The sequence below is a fragment of the Kwoniella mangroviensis genome, assembly GCF_000507465.2.
Source record: "Kwoniella mangroviensis CBS 8507 chromosome 1 map unlocalized Ctg01, whole genome shotgun sequence".
Classification (NCBI taxonomy): domain Eukaryota; kingdom Fungi; phylum Basidiomycota; class Tremellomycetes; order Tremellales; family Cryptococcaceae; genus Kwoniella; species Kwoniella mangrovensis.
The window spans coordinates 5,146,524-5,164,174 of record NW_027062533.1 but is presented as its reverse complement, the minus strand read 5'-3'; the positions used below and the strand labels follow the sequence as shown (position 1 = coordinate 5,164,174).

General features: G+C 45.5%; 3 protein-coding genes across 3 annotated transcripts; 1 reads left to right on the top strand and 2 right to left on the bottom strand.

Annotated features, from left to right (window-relative positions):
• Nucleotides 1-85: 85 nt before the first annotated feature.
• On the bottom strand, nt 86-3,460 carry I203_101938 (uncharacterized protein; the record flags this gene model as incomplete). The annotated part of the gene is made up of 4 exons (XM_019146445.1): nt 86-1,542; nt 1,624-2,949; nt 3,019-3,088; nt 3,224-3,460. 4 exons carry the CDS (start codon nt 3,458-3,460, stop codon nt 86-88), a joined length of 3,090 nt encoding a protein of 1,029 aa, XP_019003978.1.
• A 1,911-nt stretch (nt 3,461-5,371) lies between these two features.
• Nucleotides 5,372-8,699, bottom strand: I203_101937 (uncharacterized protein; the record flags this gene model as incomplete). Its single annotated transcript, XM_019146444.1, has 7 exons — nt 5,372-5,492; nt 5,562-5,994; nt 6,086-7,756; nt 7,811-7,901; nt 7,956-8,246; nt 8,406-8,498; nt 8,574-8,699. 7 exons carry the CDS (start codon nt 8,697-8,699, stop codon nt 5,372-5,374), a joined length of 2,826 nt encoding a protein of 941 aa, XP_019003977.1.
• A 1,334-nt stretch (nt 8,700-10,033) lies between these two features.
• I203_101936 (uncharacterized protein) lies at nt 10,034-15,934 on the top strand (the record flags this gene model as incomplete). Its single annotated transcript, XM_065516986.1, has 7 exons — nt 10,034-10,170; nt 10,275-12,399; nt 12,458-13,410; nt 13,471-13,589; nt 13,655-15,100; nt 15,159-15,220; nt 15,287-15,934. 7 exons carry the CDS (start codon nt 10,034-10,036, stop codon nt 15,932-15,934), a joined length of 5,490 nt encoding a protein of 1,829 aa, XP_065373804.1.
• Nucleotides 15,935-17,651: the final 1,717 nt, after the last annotated feature.

Here is a 17,651-nt window from a genome sequence, read left to right as displayed (position 1 = left end):
TATTATTTTCACCGTATATCTATCCTTCCGTCTTTCTTCCCTTTTCCCAAGTGACTGTATCGTAGTCAACATATCGTGTTACATGTCAACCTTCGAATCCCCTCAATCCTCTGATACTACCAAAACTAGTAACCTGATTCAAATGCGCTCCATTCAAATTCAATCCTAAACCTATCCTCCCCCCGTTCTGACTGTTGTTCGTAAAACTGTTATTCGACGTTATACCTAAATCATCTCTCATCTGTTTCGTATAATTTGGTCGATTCATCATATTGCCATAAATATCTTTATGTCTAGCAACCTGATCACCTTTCTTCTTGATTGACCACCTGGGATCTACCCATCTTCTCAAATTCCTATCCACCGTTAGAATCACAGGGAAGAAGAAGCACGACCCGTACAGTGAGCAAACCACTATCAAAGCGATTAATCGATTGGCAGGATGGATAGCTTCGACTTTGTACGAGACAACAGGGAAGATACAGGCTCCGCTGATCGAAGCGATCAAAGCCGTCGAAGTGGATTTCGTATGTTTGCCTTGTCCCCTTATCGTCATGGCGAATACCAATGGAAAGATCGGACCTTCGAAAAACATGTGAAGAATCAATGTTCCCAAGGCTCCATTGCCCGTGGGAAGGACCATGGGTAACAACGCGGTGAGGAAGGCACCAGTGATGCAGAATGCCAGAATGTATCGAGGTGGAATACCGATATAGCATCCAAAGGACGCAATAGTTCTCGAAGCGAAGAATAACCCTTGACCTATTGTCCTCATCCATTGGGCATCTACTGTAGGTTTGATATCTTCCACGAACCCGTTCCAGGTAAAACTGATACATTCTTGCGCACTGACATAATTCGATATCACAAATACACCCGTGACCAGTAGTATCACTCTGGTGGATATGCCGAATGATTTGCAGTCCTTGGTGATTTCAGCATGATTGAATCTCGTTGACGCTTTGATTTCCAAATCTTCGTCCGTAGCTTCACTGAGAGGGACATAATAGAATATCGCGGCTAAGAACAAAACGAAGATCGATACTGCCAAGTAGCACCATTGAACTTTGAATAATCGCATCTGATCGACATTGTTGAACAAAGCCCGTTGAGAGAGCAATGAAGAAAATAACGACCCGACAGCTTGAATAGCTTGAGAGAAAAGTAATCTTATTTCAGATAGTTCTCCAGGACCGGCAAGGGCGATGAACGGATTGGCAGCAGTTTCCAATGTCGATAATCCCAAAGCGACCAGAAAATTACTGACGACGAACCCGGGGAAACTTGTTAACACCGCCGAGGGCCAAAATGCCATAGCTCCAATGGAGTAGATCGTCAATCCGGTAATGAAGGTGAATCTGAATCCTTTTTTCGTGAGTGTCCAGTATCCGACACACACAGGTCCAACTAAGTATGCAGCCCAATAGGCACTTTGCAATCCCAAACTTTCATGAGGCTGGAAGCCGAGTAAACCCTCGATCTCGCCATTCAAGTTTCCGATCAGACCGTAAGAGAAACCCCATAGGAAGAAGAGAATACTGACTGTGAATTATAAGTATCACGTCAGTGAATCTCCTCTTGTCTTATATGTGAGGTATACAAGAAGATCGAGATTAAACATACCAAATAGAATCGGACCTAATGCCTCTCTAGCACCCAACTCAGTCAAGTGCCTATTGACGCCCATATTGACGAAATCGAAGAACTTTGCGGTTGGTCCTTGAGTATGCTTTTCTACCATTGCGGATTTCTTCGTACTCGTCGAATACCCACGTATTCTGTTCATATATGTCGATTTGGTATTGGTATCATGTCCATCCGAAACTGATCTATTCGATTTCTTACCCTGTCCTTGACCATGACCTTCGTTAACCAATATGGAAGGTACACGTATGATCTCCGGTACCGTATTATTATTGTTACTGATGGAAGTCTTATTTTGATTTTTGTTGTAATTGTTAATATTGTTGTTACCGTTGATGTGTTGAGGTGGTTCTTCTTTCAGTATTGACAAGAAATCAAATACTTCCTCCTGCTCTGTTTGCTCCTCTTCCGCACGTGCTTGTCTACTACCATTTGCACTCCCACTGACCGCGTCGGTCTCCTCTCGTATACCCTGCGGTGATGGCGATAATTGCACGAACGATTTTTGCTCTTGAGGCGATTTTGGTGATTTCCCTTTCTCCCTTTCGGGCGATTCGGTACCATTTGCAGAGGCAGACCTAATGGTCAAGGCGTAATCTTCCTGTTGAGTTATACCCATACCTCCAGTTGGTCTTTTCTTTCTTAAAATAGCAGGCATCACCCTCAAGATCAACGGTTTCAGTACCAACGTACATGAACACATCAATCCCACCGATATCTCGATGAATGACCAACTCAGTGACAGACTAATGTAAAACGTGTAATCGCCGAATTGAGTATTCGCGTTGAGTTGGCCATGATCACCGAATAACCTCTCGGATTTCAGAGCTTGTTGTAGGTATGCTATTCTTACTACGTCGACGACGGTGACGAAGCCACCGACGCAGAACGTAGCTATCAGGGCTACCTTCTGTCTCATCTCCATTCTAAGACCGGTGAGGATTGGTAAAGGAAGTAGAAGAATCGCTAGGTCGGTCAAGATGTTGATCGGTGCGGTAGAAAGGAATAACGCGATGACATCCACACATTGGCCAGAGTCGTCACTTTGACCAGTCTGATCATCGGTTTTCCAAGCTGCGCTGATGGGTCGACACTGGAAGATACTGATGAAGGTACAGACTATCCCTGCGAGTGAGACGACTAACATTGTGGCGTACGTTCCGTATCTAAACCAAGGTTGGACTTCGGACATCCGACGGTAGAGGAGGAGAATGGCGAGTTTGATGGTCATCGTTGCTGGATTGTAGAATACAACGAATGTGTAGATGCATTTTCGCAGTATGCCAACCCAACGGGGCTCTAGATCTGCAGTGACAATGATAATGACTATGTCAGTGATCGTCACGATTTGGCGACTGGGACTATCGTACTCACCCACACCAACCTTACCCAAGCCATTCCGCGAACCAATTATGGTGGCCACTGAGAGAGCGAGGAAGAAGAGCTGGGTATGTACAAGATCAATATCAGTCTAGGTGTAAGACACAACGAGGGAAGGGAGAGCTCTTGGATACGAGGGGTGATCGTAGACAATGACAAGAGCATAGGCAAAAGGAAAATTGGCGTGTCTTGCACTCACCCAAGCTAGTATTGTGATGTAATCATCCCACATGACTTTTTTCACCACCCATGTTTTCGAGAGTATCCTCAACATCACGAACGTCGTCGCCAATGTCGTCATCACAATCCCCACAATGAATATCGCATCTGATCTATCATGAGAGCTCGTTATGTGAGGTGAAGAACTGGCTGTCGAGGCGGAAGCGGTGACGCTCGCTATGGAGCTTATGACGGTGGATGCTATTGTTGATGACATGTTGAAGGGGGCACTTCAGGTGACCTGCGAGGTGGAAGACATGTTTCGAGTTGTACCGACTGAAAGGTAATCCCGATCAGTGTGTAGGGCAATGGGACACTGATGCTAGCAGTCTATAGCGGTGAGTACGGTTTGTTGAACAAGTAAGATTTGACGATGGTTGATCGTATCGTGAAGAAGTGAAAGGTGAATTCCCCAGTGTCTTTCCACTCTCCTCTTCTGTTTCCAACGATTTTTCCGTTTTGCCTTTGCTCCCAATGTCTTAGTCTTAGGATGTTTCGGATGGATGACCAAGGAATCAAAGATTACGTTGTCGATCCAATTGAAATAAATATCCAGAAAATTAGTCGAATCGGCTGAGATCAGAACTGAGAAAGTGGTGGTGATAAGATTGAAAAGGAATGATGCGACTTCTTGATCAAATCAATGCCGGGTTGCCGAGAGGTATGAAAGTGATGTTGCTTGCGAATTGCTGATAAATATGGATGCCTTGATTTTTATTCGTTCGTTAGTTGTATATGCGTATGCGGTGTTGCTGTGATGATATGATATTGCTTTGACGATTGTGATGTCGATGCAGTGGTGTGTTGTTGGTGATTGTTGATTGTTGTGATACAGTGGGTAGTGGTGTGCTTTATGGAAGATGTTGCACTGTATGGTATCTGTGTACAGTCAAATATGCTCGTGAGCCGATCATATGTCCTTCTTGTTCCCCTTCCTATGGATCCAGCATTCATGGGGGAATGGGAACACCGTACGAGTACAACCAAAGTCACAAGTAAGTGAATGTCCGATGGTCATTTCCCAAAGTCTATCCCGTGGTTATGGTTACACAACCTATACCCTGGAACGGGCGTTAATCTTCCTAGAGCGGAATTGCCACTTCCGGAAATTAACTCATCCACTTGATCAGCAGGCACCATGCACGGACTCTGACCGCTGTGTCTGGTGGTAAGACATATGACTGGTGAACCCTTTCCTGACCATTGTCGAAGTAGCAGAATTGAGCAGAAAAACAGAGGGGGGCATGTCGGGTCGATCAAGCCGAAGAGTCTAGTACGGTACCTGGTTGCTCGATGTATGGCCCGACGCCGAGTGAGGTAAAATAAATTATAGTCGAGAATGTCGACTATTGGTTAACCATCATTGACGGTACCTATACAATTATGGCTAAGATACTTGACATGGTCCACGAGTCAGAAGCCGCATTGGATCGTCACTCCGATTATGAAACCCAAAGGGGAGAAGAAGAAATCGAAGAAAGATGCATTTGTATTGTATACTGTATATTATCATCCAATGACGCTTGTGTTGATGGCCAGGGGCAAGGAGGGAATGAAGATGACAGGACAAGAAGGATGTCATTGCGGATTGATTCCTTTGCGTACTTGATTGGAATGTATGGCTGACGACACCAGGTCGTATGGCTATGCCACACATCAGTCCTGACCAGGGAACAACATAGCGCTTATTTTCAAACTTTATATGGCCTTAAATCTGGAATTCTATGCTGTTCTCGTGAGGACCGAAGAAACGTATAGACACTCAATAGATAAAATTCGAACGATAACCTATACTGTTCCCCGGACAGCGTAAACAATGCCATGTTGGATAGGTTTTCGCAGAAGAACTGAATTTGGCGGTTCAACCAAATCCTATAGCGGAACGAGCATTGCAATGTGATGCTGTTGTAACATCATCATCATGTTCAATAGGCTATGCATTTAAACACCAATCACTACCACACCCAATTAGCCTTGGCACTTGTAAATGCTACATCTTCGACAAGTTCTCTATTGATCATGTTCTGATATATCTCTGTCCCTTCTGTTCATCCTCCACTCCATATGATATGAGATCATCTTCCTTGCGAGATATGCATCTGACTAAATTATATTTTGCTATATTCGTCTATACAGCTCCGAGTGATTTTCTAGCTTGTCTACCCCTGTCTCTAGCCCTCCTGGCGGCTCTCACCAGATTATTCAACGCGTTCTTCAGTTTATCAGATGAAGATCGTTCGATCAGATGTCTACGACAGCAAACAAAGGATCAGTTTTTGGCTGGTCATACAGTGGAAGGAGGAGTAATGGTGACTCACAAATGAAAACCATTCAAAAATGCCTGTTTCTCACCGCCCGGAACGACATATCCCGGTAAACCATTGATCGTCTCTGCGAACCAACTCTCGATTTCCTGTGACTGAGTAGTACCAGTCGACGTCAGTGCATTGAGGATAATTCGTATTTGATCCAAGGCGTCTTCAGGGAAATCCTGAACGATCAATCCGTTGATCAACAATCCCACTATCGCTTTGCCGTAAGTCATGAATATCTCTTGCAATCTATGATTCGAGGGAAGGTGGTTGGACAAGATGACCAAGGTATCGAGTGAGACGAGGATGATCTCTGGAGAATGACAGGTGAGAGTAGCGAGGACGTGAGAGATGGCTGGTTGGAGTGAAGGTGAGGACAAGACGAGGGCAGGGATGGAAGTGAGATAAGCGATGAGGAGGTGGACATAGTCATCCATCACTGATATGAGAGGAAGCTAAATGTTAGCTAAGACTCGGAATCACACCCCACACCGACAGAACCCCTTTGGATATGCAGTTTTTTCACTCACCATCTGGTATTTCCAAAGCCACTTTATCCTGTAACATCCTCGACATCACATTCGTCACACTTTGGAGCGATCCCAACAGCAGTTCGCCCAAAGCTTGATTCTCCGGTTGATTGGCTACATCACCGAATTTACTCGTGACTTTACCTGTTATCCAAAGATAACTCGAATAGCCAGTCTGCTCAAACGAGATCGTCATCCTACTTAACAGGGGTTGGATGATAGGTTGAAGTGCGGTTGAGGGGAAAAATGTTAAACCTCTTCTAAAAACTGTCGATACTCTTTCCGAAATATAATACAACTTGCTGTATCTGTTTAGGAGCGAATCCAATACTCCATAAACTTCTACGGCTGTCTGATGACATTCTTGAGGTAACGGATCTATCGATCGGACAACTGATAAATACGAATCCAACTGTTCTAAACAATCTGCAACTTTTTGTAAAGTTGGCTTATCAACTTCTGTCTCTGCTACAGCGACCGATTGGATCTTCTGAATCAAAGGTTGACAGAATTCCTTCAATGCCGAAGCAGCTGGTTCAGCAGGCATCGAGGAAATGATATAACCTATAGCCTCGCAGACTTCGACCATATCAGCTTGATCCAACTTGTCTCCAACCGAGTTGATGAAAGTGTGTAGCTGGGGTAAGAATGGTACGAGGTGTTGGTTACAATCTTGACACATGAATTTCATAGCTTGTGCCGCAGCTGCTGAAACCTCTTCTTCCGCCATATCGAACCCTGCTGAGATATACTGTAGTTGGAATGCCAGATTTTCAGGATGTCGATCTATCCACTGAGTGTATCTTGAGATGACTAATATGGCGGCGTAACGTATTTTGGGATGATCAGGTAATTTAGGTAACATGTCCATTATGTGAGGTAAAACTTCATCGTCGTCCGGATCTACCTCTGCCCCCATACTCCTCATGGAGAATAGAGGTGCTTCAATCTCTTGCCAGGAAGGTGATGGTTTGCCCATAGCGTTGACTATCAAATCGTAAGATCGCTTCAAACATGTTGGCGCTCCAAGCACATGGCAACAATCCTTCAACGTGTCTCCCATCCTATGTCTAAAGGTCCTGAACTCGTCTCGTTCTTGAGCTGTTTGATTCTCGTCATCTCCCGGGAAATGTAAATGACCGATAATAACGGTTTGAAGATTCGCGTATATGTCCAGTATAGGTTGGATGGATGGATCGGATGGTTGTCGACCGAGGGTCATGGCGAGAGTGTACCAGAAGTAGAAAGTGATAGGAACGATGTCGAGGTCGGGATAGGCTGCGCATTCAGCAATAGATTGAACAAGTGGTAATAGGTCTTGAGGGTGTCGAACGATAAGATCCTTGTAGCATTCTCCAGCTTCACACAGTATACGACAGTATCCACGTATACGATCCGCATCTTCTTTATGTTTCTCCAACTGAGGCCGTAGAGCGATCACTCGAGGAACAATCTGCTGTACCACTTCTACATTATCTTCCACCTCCTGAGTTTCATGTATCAGGTCACACAGCACATCCACAGCTGCGTCGAACAGCTGATCGGATGTAAGTGCATCGAAGGAAGCGTCGAAGAGAGGTGTCTGGGCTACTTGAGAGGCCATGACTTCTCCAGCCTGTAACCAGCTCCGCAGAGTTTCGAATACCGATATCTGGATTTGTGTTGTAACGCCTGAAGGTCGACCAATCATTAAGCTAACCTTATAAAGGAAGACACTTGACTCACCAGTAGCCTGGATATACATCGTCAAGACTCCCAGCACCTGTTCCGCCGATCCGCTGACTAACGCACTCAACATAGCTTGTACTTCATCGTTCTATTTGGCATCGATCAGCTTGTCGTGATCAGAACACGAATCACGTCAACTTACAGATAAAGGTATTCTTGGATTTCCAGCTTCCTCCGGTAATGATTTCAAGAATCCCAACAACACTATCACCGTCGAAGGATCTTTACCAAACTGATCTATCATACCTCCTACGACGTTCTCCCATTCTGGCATCTGTAATGCCAAATCCGCCAGTGCTAGACAAAGTTGAGTTAATACCGCTTTGGAACCTGAAGGTGCTGTTGGTGAAGATAGAGGTGATAAGGATGACAAGAGGGAGTCGCGTAGTGGTGGAAGCTGTTCTCGGGGTAGTTGGGATAGGTCGTATAATATCTATGTTGATAGAGGAAAAGATCAAAAGTTAGCTTGCCTGAAGCTTCATTTCTGTGCTAAGGAACAAGGACTTAGAGCACAGAAAACAAAGGACAAGGAGATAGAATGGGCGTAGGCTATAGCCCAGCGGACTTGGGAAAAGGGAGGGTTGGAACTCACTTTTGCACGTAGTGTCTGAGCAGAGAATAACCTGCCTTCCAACGGTGCTTCTGGTGAAGTCAGAAGTGTATGACACGTCTGCCAAGCTTCGACCTGGAATCATTATCATTCCATGAGCTACTCATTATACCTATTGTTTGTGTCTGGTGGAAGGACGGTTTAGCTTACACTATGCTGGAATTCTTCTAACCACTCATTCGCTCTCTTCTTTGAACTGCTATCGGGATCATGATACAGCGTTTGGAGGGCTTGGACCACCGAAGCTGTAGCTTGATCTGCTGAAGATGTTGACATGCGGGGTATATCAATGGAGCCGAGGTATCAGATAAATGAAAGATAGCTGTATTGCAAGAGTATATAGCGGGGCGAGTATCAATACCAGAGAATGGAAAGCCGAGAAATGGGAAATTAAGAAGTAATCTTAACAATTCGAGGTTAAGTAAGGACCGTGTCATGATCCCAGCATGCGAATGGCATGTGATGTCCACGTGGTGGATTTCGGTGTTTTTCCAACTTGTCAGCTTTGGATTGGGAAGTGGCACTCTTGCTTCCAGGTAATAACCAATGTGACCATGCGTCATGTATCTTCTTTCCCGGAGCCACCCATCTCAACACATGAGCCCCATGAGCGAGAGATGGTATGTAGTCGTACTCAGAGCTCATTCCTGGTATCTCCGTATCTCTGCCCCTTCTCCCTACTATATATCAGTCCTCCCCCTCCTGCGTGATACAACCGTTCGCCCATTCTGATCCCGTGGCATGAAATCCGGAGCTGATCATCCCAGGCACCCGATCCCTTTCTTCGCTTTGATGGGCTCAGCACTGATGCTTTCATCCAGCTGAAGATAAGTCAGTCACGGTGGGTAACTACTGTAAATAAGCTTACCCTTTTATTCCTCTGATCGGCTCCCACACCAATCGCGACTAAATCACTGGAACCGGTAAAAGCGATGCACCCCATTACAAACCAATACAAATCAAGTTGTATCACCCCGTCACCCTTTTGTAACGTTTGATTACGATGGTTAGGTTGATTCCCGCAAAGGGGGTAAAGGGGTATTGCGGTGGGTGGTTAGTATCTTCCAAGCACGCATTGGGGCGCCCTTGCTCATAGCACTATTGTACCATTGTCGTACCAGAAAAAGGAATGAAGAATCGAGACAACGTATCCATATACAAACACACCATAGCATAGACTGTATCATACCATATAGAGTCTATCACGAAAACAAAACCCAGCGGGACGACGACTATCGGACCCAAGCGAGGGTCGGACCAAAGATCAGATATCTGGGTGGAAGAGGTTCAAATCTTGATTTTTTAAGGGGCTACAGTAATATATGTTATCACTCACCTCACCCTCCTGACACTCACCACATGCAAAACGTAACCCTATCCTCACCCTCATTCAAGCGTTTTTTCTTTTCCAATCTACACCTTGCAACAACCACACGTCCAATCAATCCATATACATTTTAACAATATAGATAGATAGATGGACCGAGGACGGAAGATAGCAATACCACCAACTTTCGCCTTTTCAGGGCGCCCTTGTCTCCTTCATACCTCGTCATAGCCCTTCATCCTGCCGGGCCTTTCCCTCCTATAGCAATTAGCATCGGTCCATCATGTCGATAGGAGACAGTCAAGGCAAAGGGAGAACCAGCGAGGTGGTAGCTACGGACTTTGCCCACCCAGAAGCACTATCGACCGGAAAGATTTCACGTCCGCAGACACAGGAAGAATGGCATGATTTCATCACCAAGTGAGTATAGACTTTTGATTTTTTCGCTATGCTCTGGCATAATCAAAATCGATGAGATTGTTTTAACCTTTTGATGAAGCTGCTGATCACACCATTGATCGCAGATATTCGTTAGGAGAATATAACGATTGCAGTTTCACCGACGATGGACCTTCGTCATCATCCTCACCTCCCAAACCTTCACGATTCGCTTCAGACGAAACTCGAGTCACTGCAGGTACTACCGGTACTCCCAATTTCACCACCATCACACCAGACGCGTTTGCTTCCTCTTCTACTTCCGTATCACGACAACCCTCTCCACTACCGACCAACCCCCCACATCCTCCAATTCGCCAAAACAGTGCTAACACTGTCCGCGATTCAAGTGAAGATGAACCCCACGATTTCCATCCCGATACTTCGTACGCGGGTCCTTCCAATCAAGATCCAGATATACCGAATATCGACCAACAGGAGTTGTCTTCTTCTTCAGCTTCACCATCGACGAGTCAACGGAAGCCGAAGCAGAAAGAGGGAGGGGACAAGGGGAAGTCTTACAAAGATCAAGAATCGATGACTATAGAGAATATGAGGCAGTTGGATCTGGAACAGCAGGAAGATAGAGTGAGGGAGAGGGAAACCGTTGGACTGACCAAAGACGGAGATGATGAAAGCGGGAAAGGCTCGGTGAAGGGAAAAGGAAAAAGGGGGAGAAGGGGACATAGGGATCACGCTGAATTAGCTTCAGTCGCAGGATCAGCGGTATCGGTAGATTCGTCGGAAGATGAAGATCCCTCAAGGATAAGAACGAGGAGGAGAGTACCCCGCAGACCGCGTTCAAGAGGAAGTTGGTCTCTCAGATCAAGATCGCCCAACAATCACAGTATGGTCAAACGCGGAACGGGACCTTCGCTGGCTAATGCGCTTCTCGAGTCGGGAACGAACGATTCGACGTCCGTCTCAGCGGTCGAAGCTGATTACGATCATGGTAGAGAACGTGAAAGAGTCAAGGAATTCTTCGAGACTAATGGATATATGCCTGCTCCCAAGCAAACGCCTGAAGCTGCCCGAAGAAGATTACGAGTGATACGTAGATTAGGTTTAGAGGATATCGATCCGTTTCATCGTGAGACACTAGATAGATTCACGAGATTAGCTTCGACAGTATTCAAGACTAAATCGGCCCTGATCAGTATAATAACGAAAGATCGACAGATGTTCATATCAGAGATTGGAATGGGACGGAAATGGACCGATTTAGATGTTTCGTTCTGCTGTCATTCGATCATGTCACCGGGTTCTGGAGGACAATGTATGGTCGTTCCTGATGCCGGTAAGGATTGGAGATTCAAGAAGAACCCTTTGGTGAACGAAGGTCAAGGCCCCGTACAGTTCTATGCGGGTGCACCTTTAAAAGTCGGTTCAGGAAATAGATCAACGATCATTGGAAGTCTTTGTGTACTAGATAGCAAACCGAGGGATTTTACCGACGATGATAGGAAATTATTGGCGGATCTCGCGGATTGTGTGGTCAGTGAATTAGAATTGATATATAGTCAACAAGCTTCGATCGAATCTGCCAAACTGCATCAGATATCGGTAGATTTCCTGCGTCGGTCATTGAAGCATCGTCCAAACGAACGAGCTGGACAGAGTAGAACGACAGGTAGGACCGCCACTGGCACTGGCACTGGTACGGGATCAGGGGGGACGGGAACGGAAAAGGGTACAGCGACTTCGTCAGACTCATCTGTGACAGGAAAACGTGTGTCCGGTGCTGATCAAAATCAGGATCAGAACGATGTGGATATATATGATGAAGCTTGTCGCGAGATCAGAAATGCTTTAGATGCGTATGCTGTAGCTGTGGTTGATATATCACAATTCCATTTGTTTTACCCAACCTATCAAAATTCGTCGACAGGTGGCGGTTCGACTAGAGGTGGATCGTCAACTCTGCATACGAAGAGTCAACATACAAGTACTACTGGCCAATCAAGCTTTGCTGCTGGGACTGGATCAATTGCATCAAGTACAGCTCGTGGATCAGGCAATGTTGGTGCAGACGATCAAGATGCATACTCGAAAAATGTCGACAACAAACGACCTAGACAGACATATGCCGTTACCGATTCTCTAGCCCCTAGTAGGACACCTCAGGTTCTGTTCATTCCTTCTAGGAGAAGATCAGATCCCATTAACAAGTATTCGTATACTGGTGATTCGGATCCTGGCTCATCTGATAATGTAAGATCCATCTCCTTATCTCTGCCATTCGATGAACATTGCTGATGAGCCGAAGCAGCTGGCAGTTCTGGGATACAGTTGTTCCGAAGATAATTTCGCGTTCAATTTCACTTCTTCCCCCGCCGCTCGAAAGATCATTTCGGACTTTATCGCCTCCAATGTCAAAACTCGTAAAGTATGGTACGCAAGAGATGATTCTGAGGGTATCGCTCAATCCATCACTCACTTGATGCCTCCCGGAACGGAAACTTCCATGGCAATGCCGATTTTTGGATTTGACGGTCAAGTGGCTTTTGCCGTTGTAGCGTGTTGGACCGATCCGCTTTACACTTACCCTGCAGGAGCGATGCAGTTCGTCGAGACCATTGCTGGAAGTCTGCTAGCTTCAGTTATGAAAGAACGACTACATCGAGCGGAACGTGCTCAATTGAATTTCGCCGCTGCTGCTTCTCACGAGCTTCGGACTCCCCTACATCAGATCAACGCTGCTGCGAGTCTCCTTCGTATGGCTCTACATGGTGTGTTAGATGTGGATCAGAAGGGCGGATTGAACACGCATGATATTCAACAAGGTGAATTAACCCTCAAATTATCTCAGGATGATAGAGTAGAAGCTCTAACTCAACTGGAAATCATTGAGGCGAATGGTTCATCCTTGGGAGGTATTCTTGAGAACATTATCGATACTTTAGATATAGGTAAAATGGCATCGAAGATTGAGCAAGTACAGACAAATCCCGATGGAACTGTCATACCACCTGACCTGCTTCGGCCAAGGGATAAAGTGGACATCACTGACTTTACCGGCATATTAGAAGACGTCGTAGATGAAGCTATGAGGATGGAAGCGAAGACTAGAAAAATCGCAACTGGGTCAGGTCTTGAGAACGTAGAGGTGATATTGGAAGTCTTACCTAGGAATAGAGGTGGCTGGAAGATGTCAACTGATTCTGGGCCGTTATCGAGAGCTCTCAGCAAGATCGTACATAATGCCGTCAAATTCACCGATAAGTGAGTATTGCCTACCTTACAGTGTACTCGATGAGATCTATAGTGCTGATGGGTGTATAGGGGTCATGTCCATATAACTGTGCAAGATGTTTCAAGAGATGTGGTCTTACCTGGAGGTTATGATAATTCCATCAAGCTATCTACCATATCGATCGATATCAAAGATACAGGTCGAGGGAGTGAGTCATTTCTCGACTTCGACTTTGAAGATAAGCAAATACTGACGAGCTGGCTCTGTACATAGTGTCATCTGACTTCTTGGATCGGGAAGTACTCCGGCCATTTGCGAAAGAAGATGCTTTCACACCGGGATCAGGCTTAGGATTAGGTCTTGCACAACGTATGGTCGAACTGCTCGGTGGTAAATTAGCTATTGCCTCCACACTCGGAAAGGGTACCTTGGTGCATATCGAGATCCCACTTCACCTTCTCAACGAGGATAACGATTCCGATCAAGATGTCATGGCTAGCGGGAACGATACTTCCTCCGAGACTGGTGCAGGTAATAACAATGACCCTATTCGACAGGATGGAATTTTCCTTATCGGATGGACGGAATCTAAAAGTCCTACACTGAGAAGAGTCGGCAAGTCCCTGGCTAGACAGTTGAAGTTGAACTTCTGTCGAGTGGTCAGCGAAATAAATTACGCCAGCTTGATCGTCATACCTGAAGGTGGTGTGTCAGAAGTCAAATTAGCAGAACTGTGTAGAGCTGCCAGACCGACTGTACAAATTGTCATTTTAGGAAAAGATCACTCGATGGGCGCTTTAGCTCCTACTCTTGGTCCAGCAACTTCCCAAGAATATGATCATGCTGTCAATACGAGTCAAAATCTGGAAACCGAAGCGAAGAAGCATGGATATAGCCATGGGCATCATCACTACCATCACCATCATCATGGGAAACATGCTGGATCCAGCTCATCATCTTCGCTCGAACTGGACGCTAAAACCAATGTGGCGATCGAATATCTGAAGACAGTACCTACGATACACCTGAATCGACCATTAAGACCTTCGTTGATCAAGAGGATCATGCGACCTGCAGATCTACCGCCACCAATGAGGGAGATATACAAATCCGACGTTGTAGGAGGGGAGGAAGCTAAAGAAGAAGCTCAAGCTGAAAATGCGAGTATTGCCGGTCTTAATGCTTGTGATAACAGCAGTGGTGAGCCTGACGTGGCGGAGAGGGATTACGCGGATATTCCCAAGATGAGCAGAGAAGATCAAGATCTGTTGTATTCACAGCCAAACATAGTCGGTCAAGATGCGGTCACTCAGTCTCGTAGAGAATCGTCAACTCGGATCGACGCGAATTCAGGTAGCATCTCACCTAAATCAAGTTCCGCTACATTAAGGCATGATCCCCATTCTCACCATTCTCATCACCATCCTCACCATCACCATCATCAACAGCGGCAGTACCCACGGGATGGAGGTGATACTTCTGAATCTTCTGCGGATGTGATGACAGGCAACGATAATAGTGGAGGAACAACCACTGAAAGTAGTCTGATAAGTGAACGTGGGTATCAAGCTTCGATCAATAGCGATAGCTCGATGGTTTCCGAGACTAGCGATTCTGGAGGATTACCTCTACCTTCTAGATTCAGAGAGATGAGGAGTGGATCGGATCATACAATTAAAGGGATGAATGTTCAAAATTCGGATGAATCATCTTTAAAGGGTGAGTAGACCATTCCGAGTACATGAAGTTCATACTGACCCTCGATTCCGATTATTAGTCCTGGTCGTTGAAGATAATGCTGTCAATCGGAAGATTCTGACTACTATGTTGAAGCGTACTGTGAGTTGTTCTGTGTTACGATCATCTACGGATTGATAGCTAACTGGGATGTCGTTTGTGATCTAGTCATGCCAATTCGCCGAAGCGGCTGACGGGGTCGAGGCTGTCGATCGATTCAATTCTTTCCATCCTGATTTGGTCTTACTCGACATCACCATGCCACGTAAAGATGGATTCGCCGCTGCTGCCGAGATGAGACATCTGGAGGCTACTTTTCCTGCTGATTCGCCAGTTCCACTAGAAGAAGTCATGAAAGCTTTGGCCGTCACACCATCTCTCGCTTCTGGTGAACCTCAAGCTGCTACTGCTACTACACCAACATCAACATCACAGATATCGACCCCTACACCCACGGCTAGTGCGAGTGCGAGTCCTGCTGAAGGTGGACTGGTCACACCGCTACTCAGTCCTTCGTCTTCCGCGGGACCTCTATCACCTACAGGCTCTCAATCAGGGTACAACGGGCATCATCCACCCAGACGAGCCAAGATCATCGCCGTCACTGCCATGTCGGCTGAGCATCAGCGACGTAAAGGTCTGATCGAAAGTGGGATAGACATGTGGATGGTGAAACCCATCGCGATGAGGGAGTTGAGAGGTATAGTCGAAAAGATGAAAGAGGAAAAAATGGGTTGGTCAAATACTAGTAACACGAATAGTATTAGTGGAGGATCGGAATTGGCAAGGAGCGATGCTGAATCAACGAGAACTTAATATATGATAGCAATACATATAGTAACAACTTTTCACTTCCCCTTTTTGTTACACCCTTCGTTCTGTTTGATCACATCGTAATCTTTCCATTTGTTTTATTTTGCTTCTCATTTTGGCATATCAATTTGCTGTATCAATATACCAACCAGAAACATAGACATAAACGTACCGCATCAGCAAATATACTTTATACCTTGTATTTAGAGGATTTCATTCATTCCTGTATTCTTTTAGGAGTAAAACTAGCATATCGTTTCCATACATGATCGATGATATGTAATACCTGTTCAGCATTGTTAAATTCTGATACTGTATATAAGACTACTAGTTCCTATCAACCTGTCGTCATCGTCATATCCTGCCTGCTTGAGGTCGAGTCTTCATAAGTAGTTGAAGGCGTACCCATAACGTCTCGTTATGACCGTGTAGTGTCATTCGACCTTCTTTATCTGGCTACCCCACTCGTCTGACCCGTAGGCTAGACCAGCTATATTATATAAGACGCTCCCTGTCGAAGACCACCCATGTCGCCTCCCTTTGTGGTCGCTACGTCATAAATAAAAACAAATACAGGAGCGTGCAACAACAACACGAAGTAGGTCGTAGGGATTCTCGGTAGACCAAAGCGCTTGGATCATAGATTACAATGGATGCCATGTTCCTTCCATCAAAGGAGATGTTTTTCTTCGAAGACTGTAGGTCATGGGTCAATACAAGTACCAGAGGATGGGGGGGGGAGAACTAGGAAGGAGACGAAGCAGATACATGTAAACAGTAAGAGCGTAGTTTCAATGTTTGTCTACTTGTACATATATATCATAATTTATAGTATGTACGAGCGACTCTGATGTCTTTTATCTTCAGAATTTGACCGTACTACCATAACTTGCCACCCGACCAACTTCATTATAGGAAGAAATCCTGATCATGTCATCGTCAGCTAATCCTCATCCTGACCTAGATAGGTAAACTCATCTTCGTGTACCCTCTCCATCTAACGATCGTCTTGCCACTTTGTGTTGTAATCACTTCTCACCGATAAGAGTCTGAGCAGATCGACCACCGAGCCCTCTTCCATCGTCTCAAGCGGGTGTTCAGATGGAAGTACAATCATTCGTCCTGAATTAACGAGAGCCAAATCGCAAATAGAGAAAACAGCCGGGTAAGTCCCTTTGACCTCTTTCAAATCCAGTGATGATGAGGAGGGTTCAACCGAGAATGACGTTATCACATGCGCATACGTGTTGAATGATTGTCAATCAAAATGCTGGTCCGAAGAAAATAGGAACCGAGCCATGGCATCACGTCTCGAGCTTGAGTATCAGAGGGCCACTACCGACGGCGAAAGATTGAGTATAATCGATAAGTGATTCACGAGCGGGTTGATCAGCGAAGAAGAAACAGCGAAATATACTCTTCGTTTGGTTGGCCTGAGCTCCCTGGGACAGGATGCTGAGACGAAAGAAGAGAAGAATGCACTGATTGATCCGGCCAAAAGAGAAGGGTAGATCAATGATCACAAGGCAGAAGAGCATAAGAGATCTTTGGCTGAGTGATCGTTTAAACTCCAAATATATTTTACAGCACTGCTGTTTTGCCTTTATCTTCCGCTATTTTTCACAGTGTGTCTCATTTTGCTACAATAATCAACGATGTTTATCATCACCAAAGACCGTAGTATATGCTATGCGATATTGGTATGACTTGCACAGGGTTT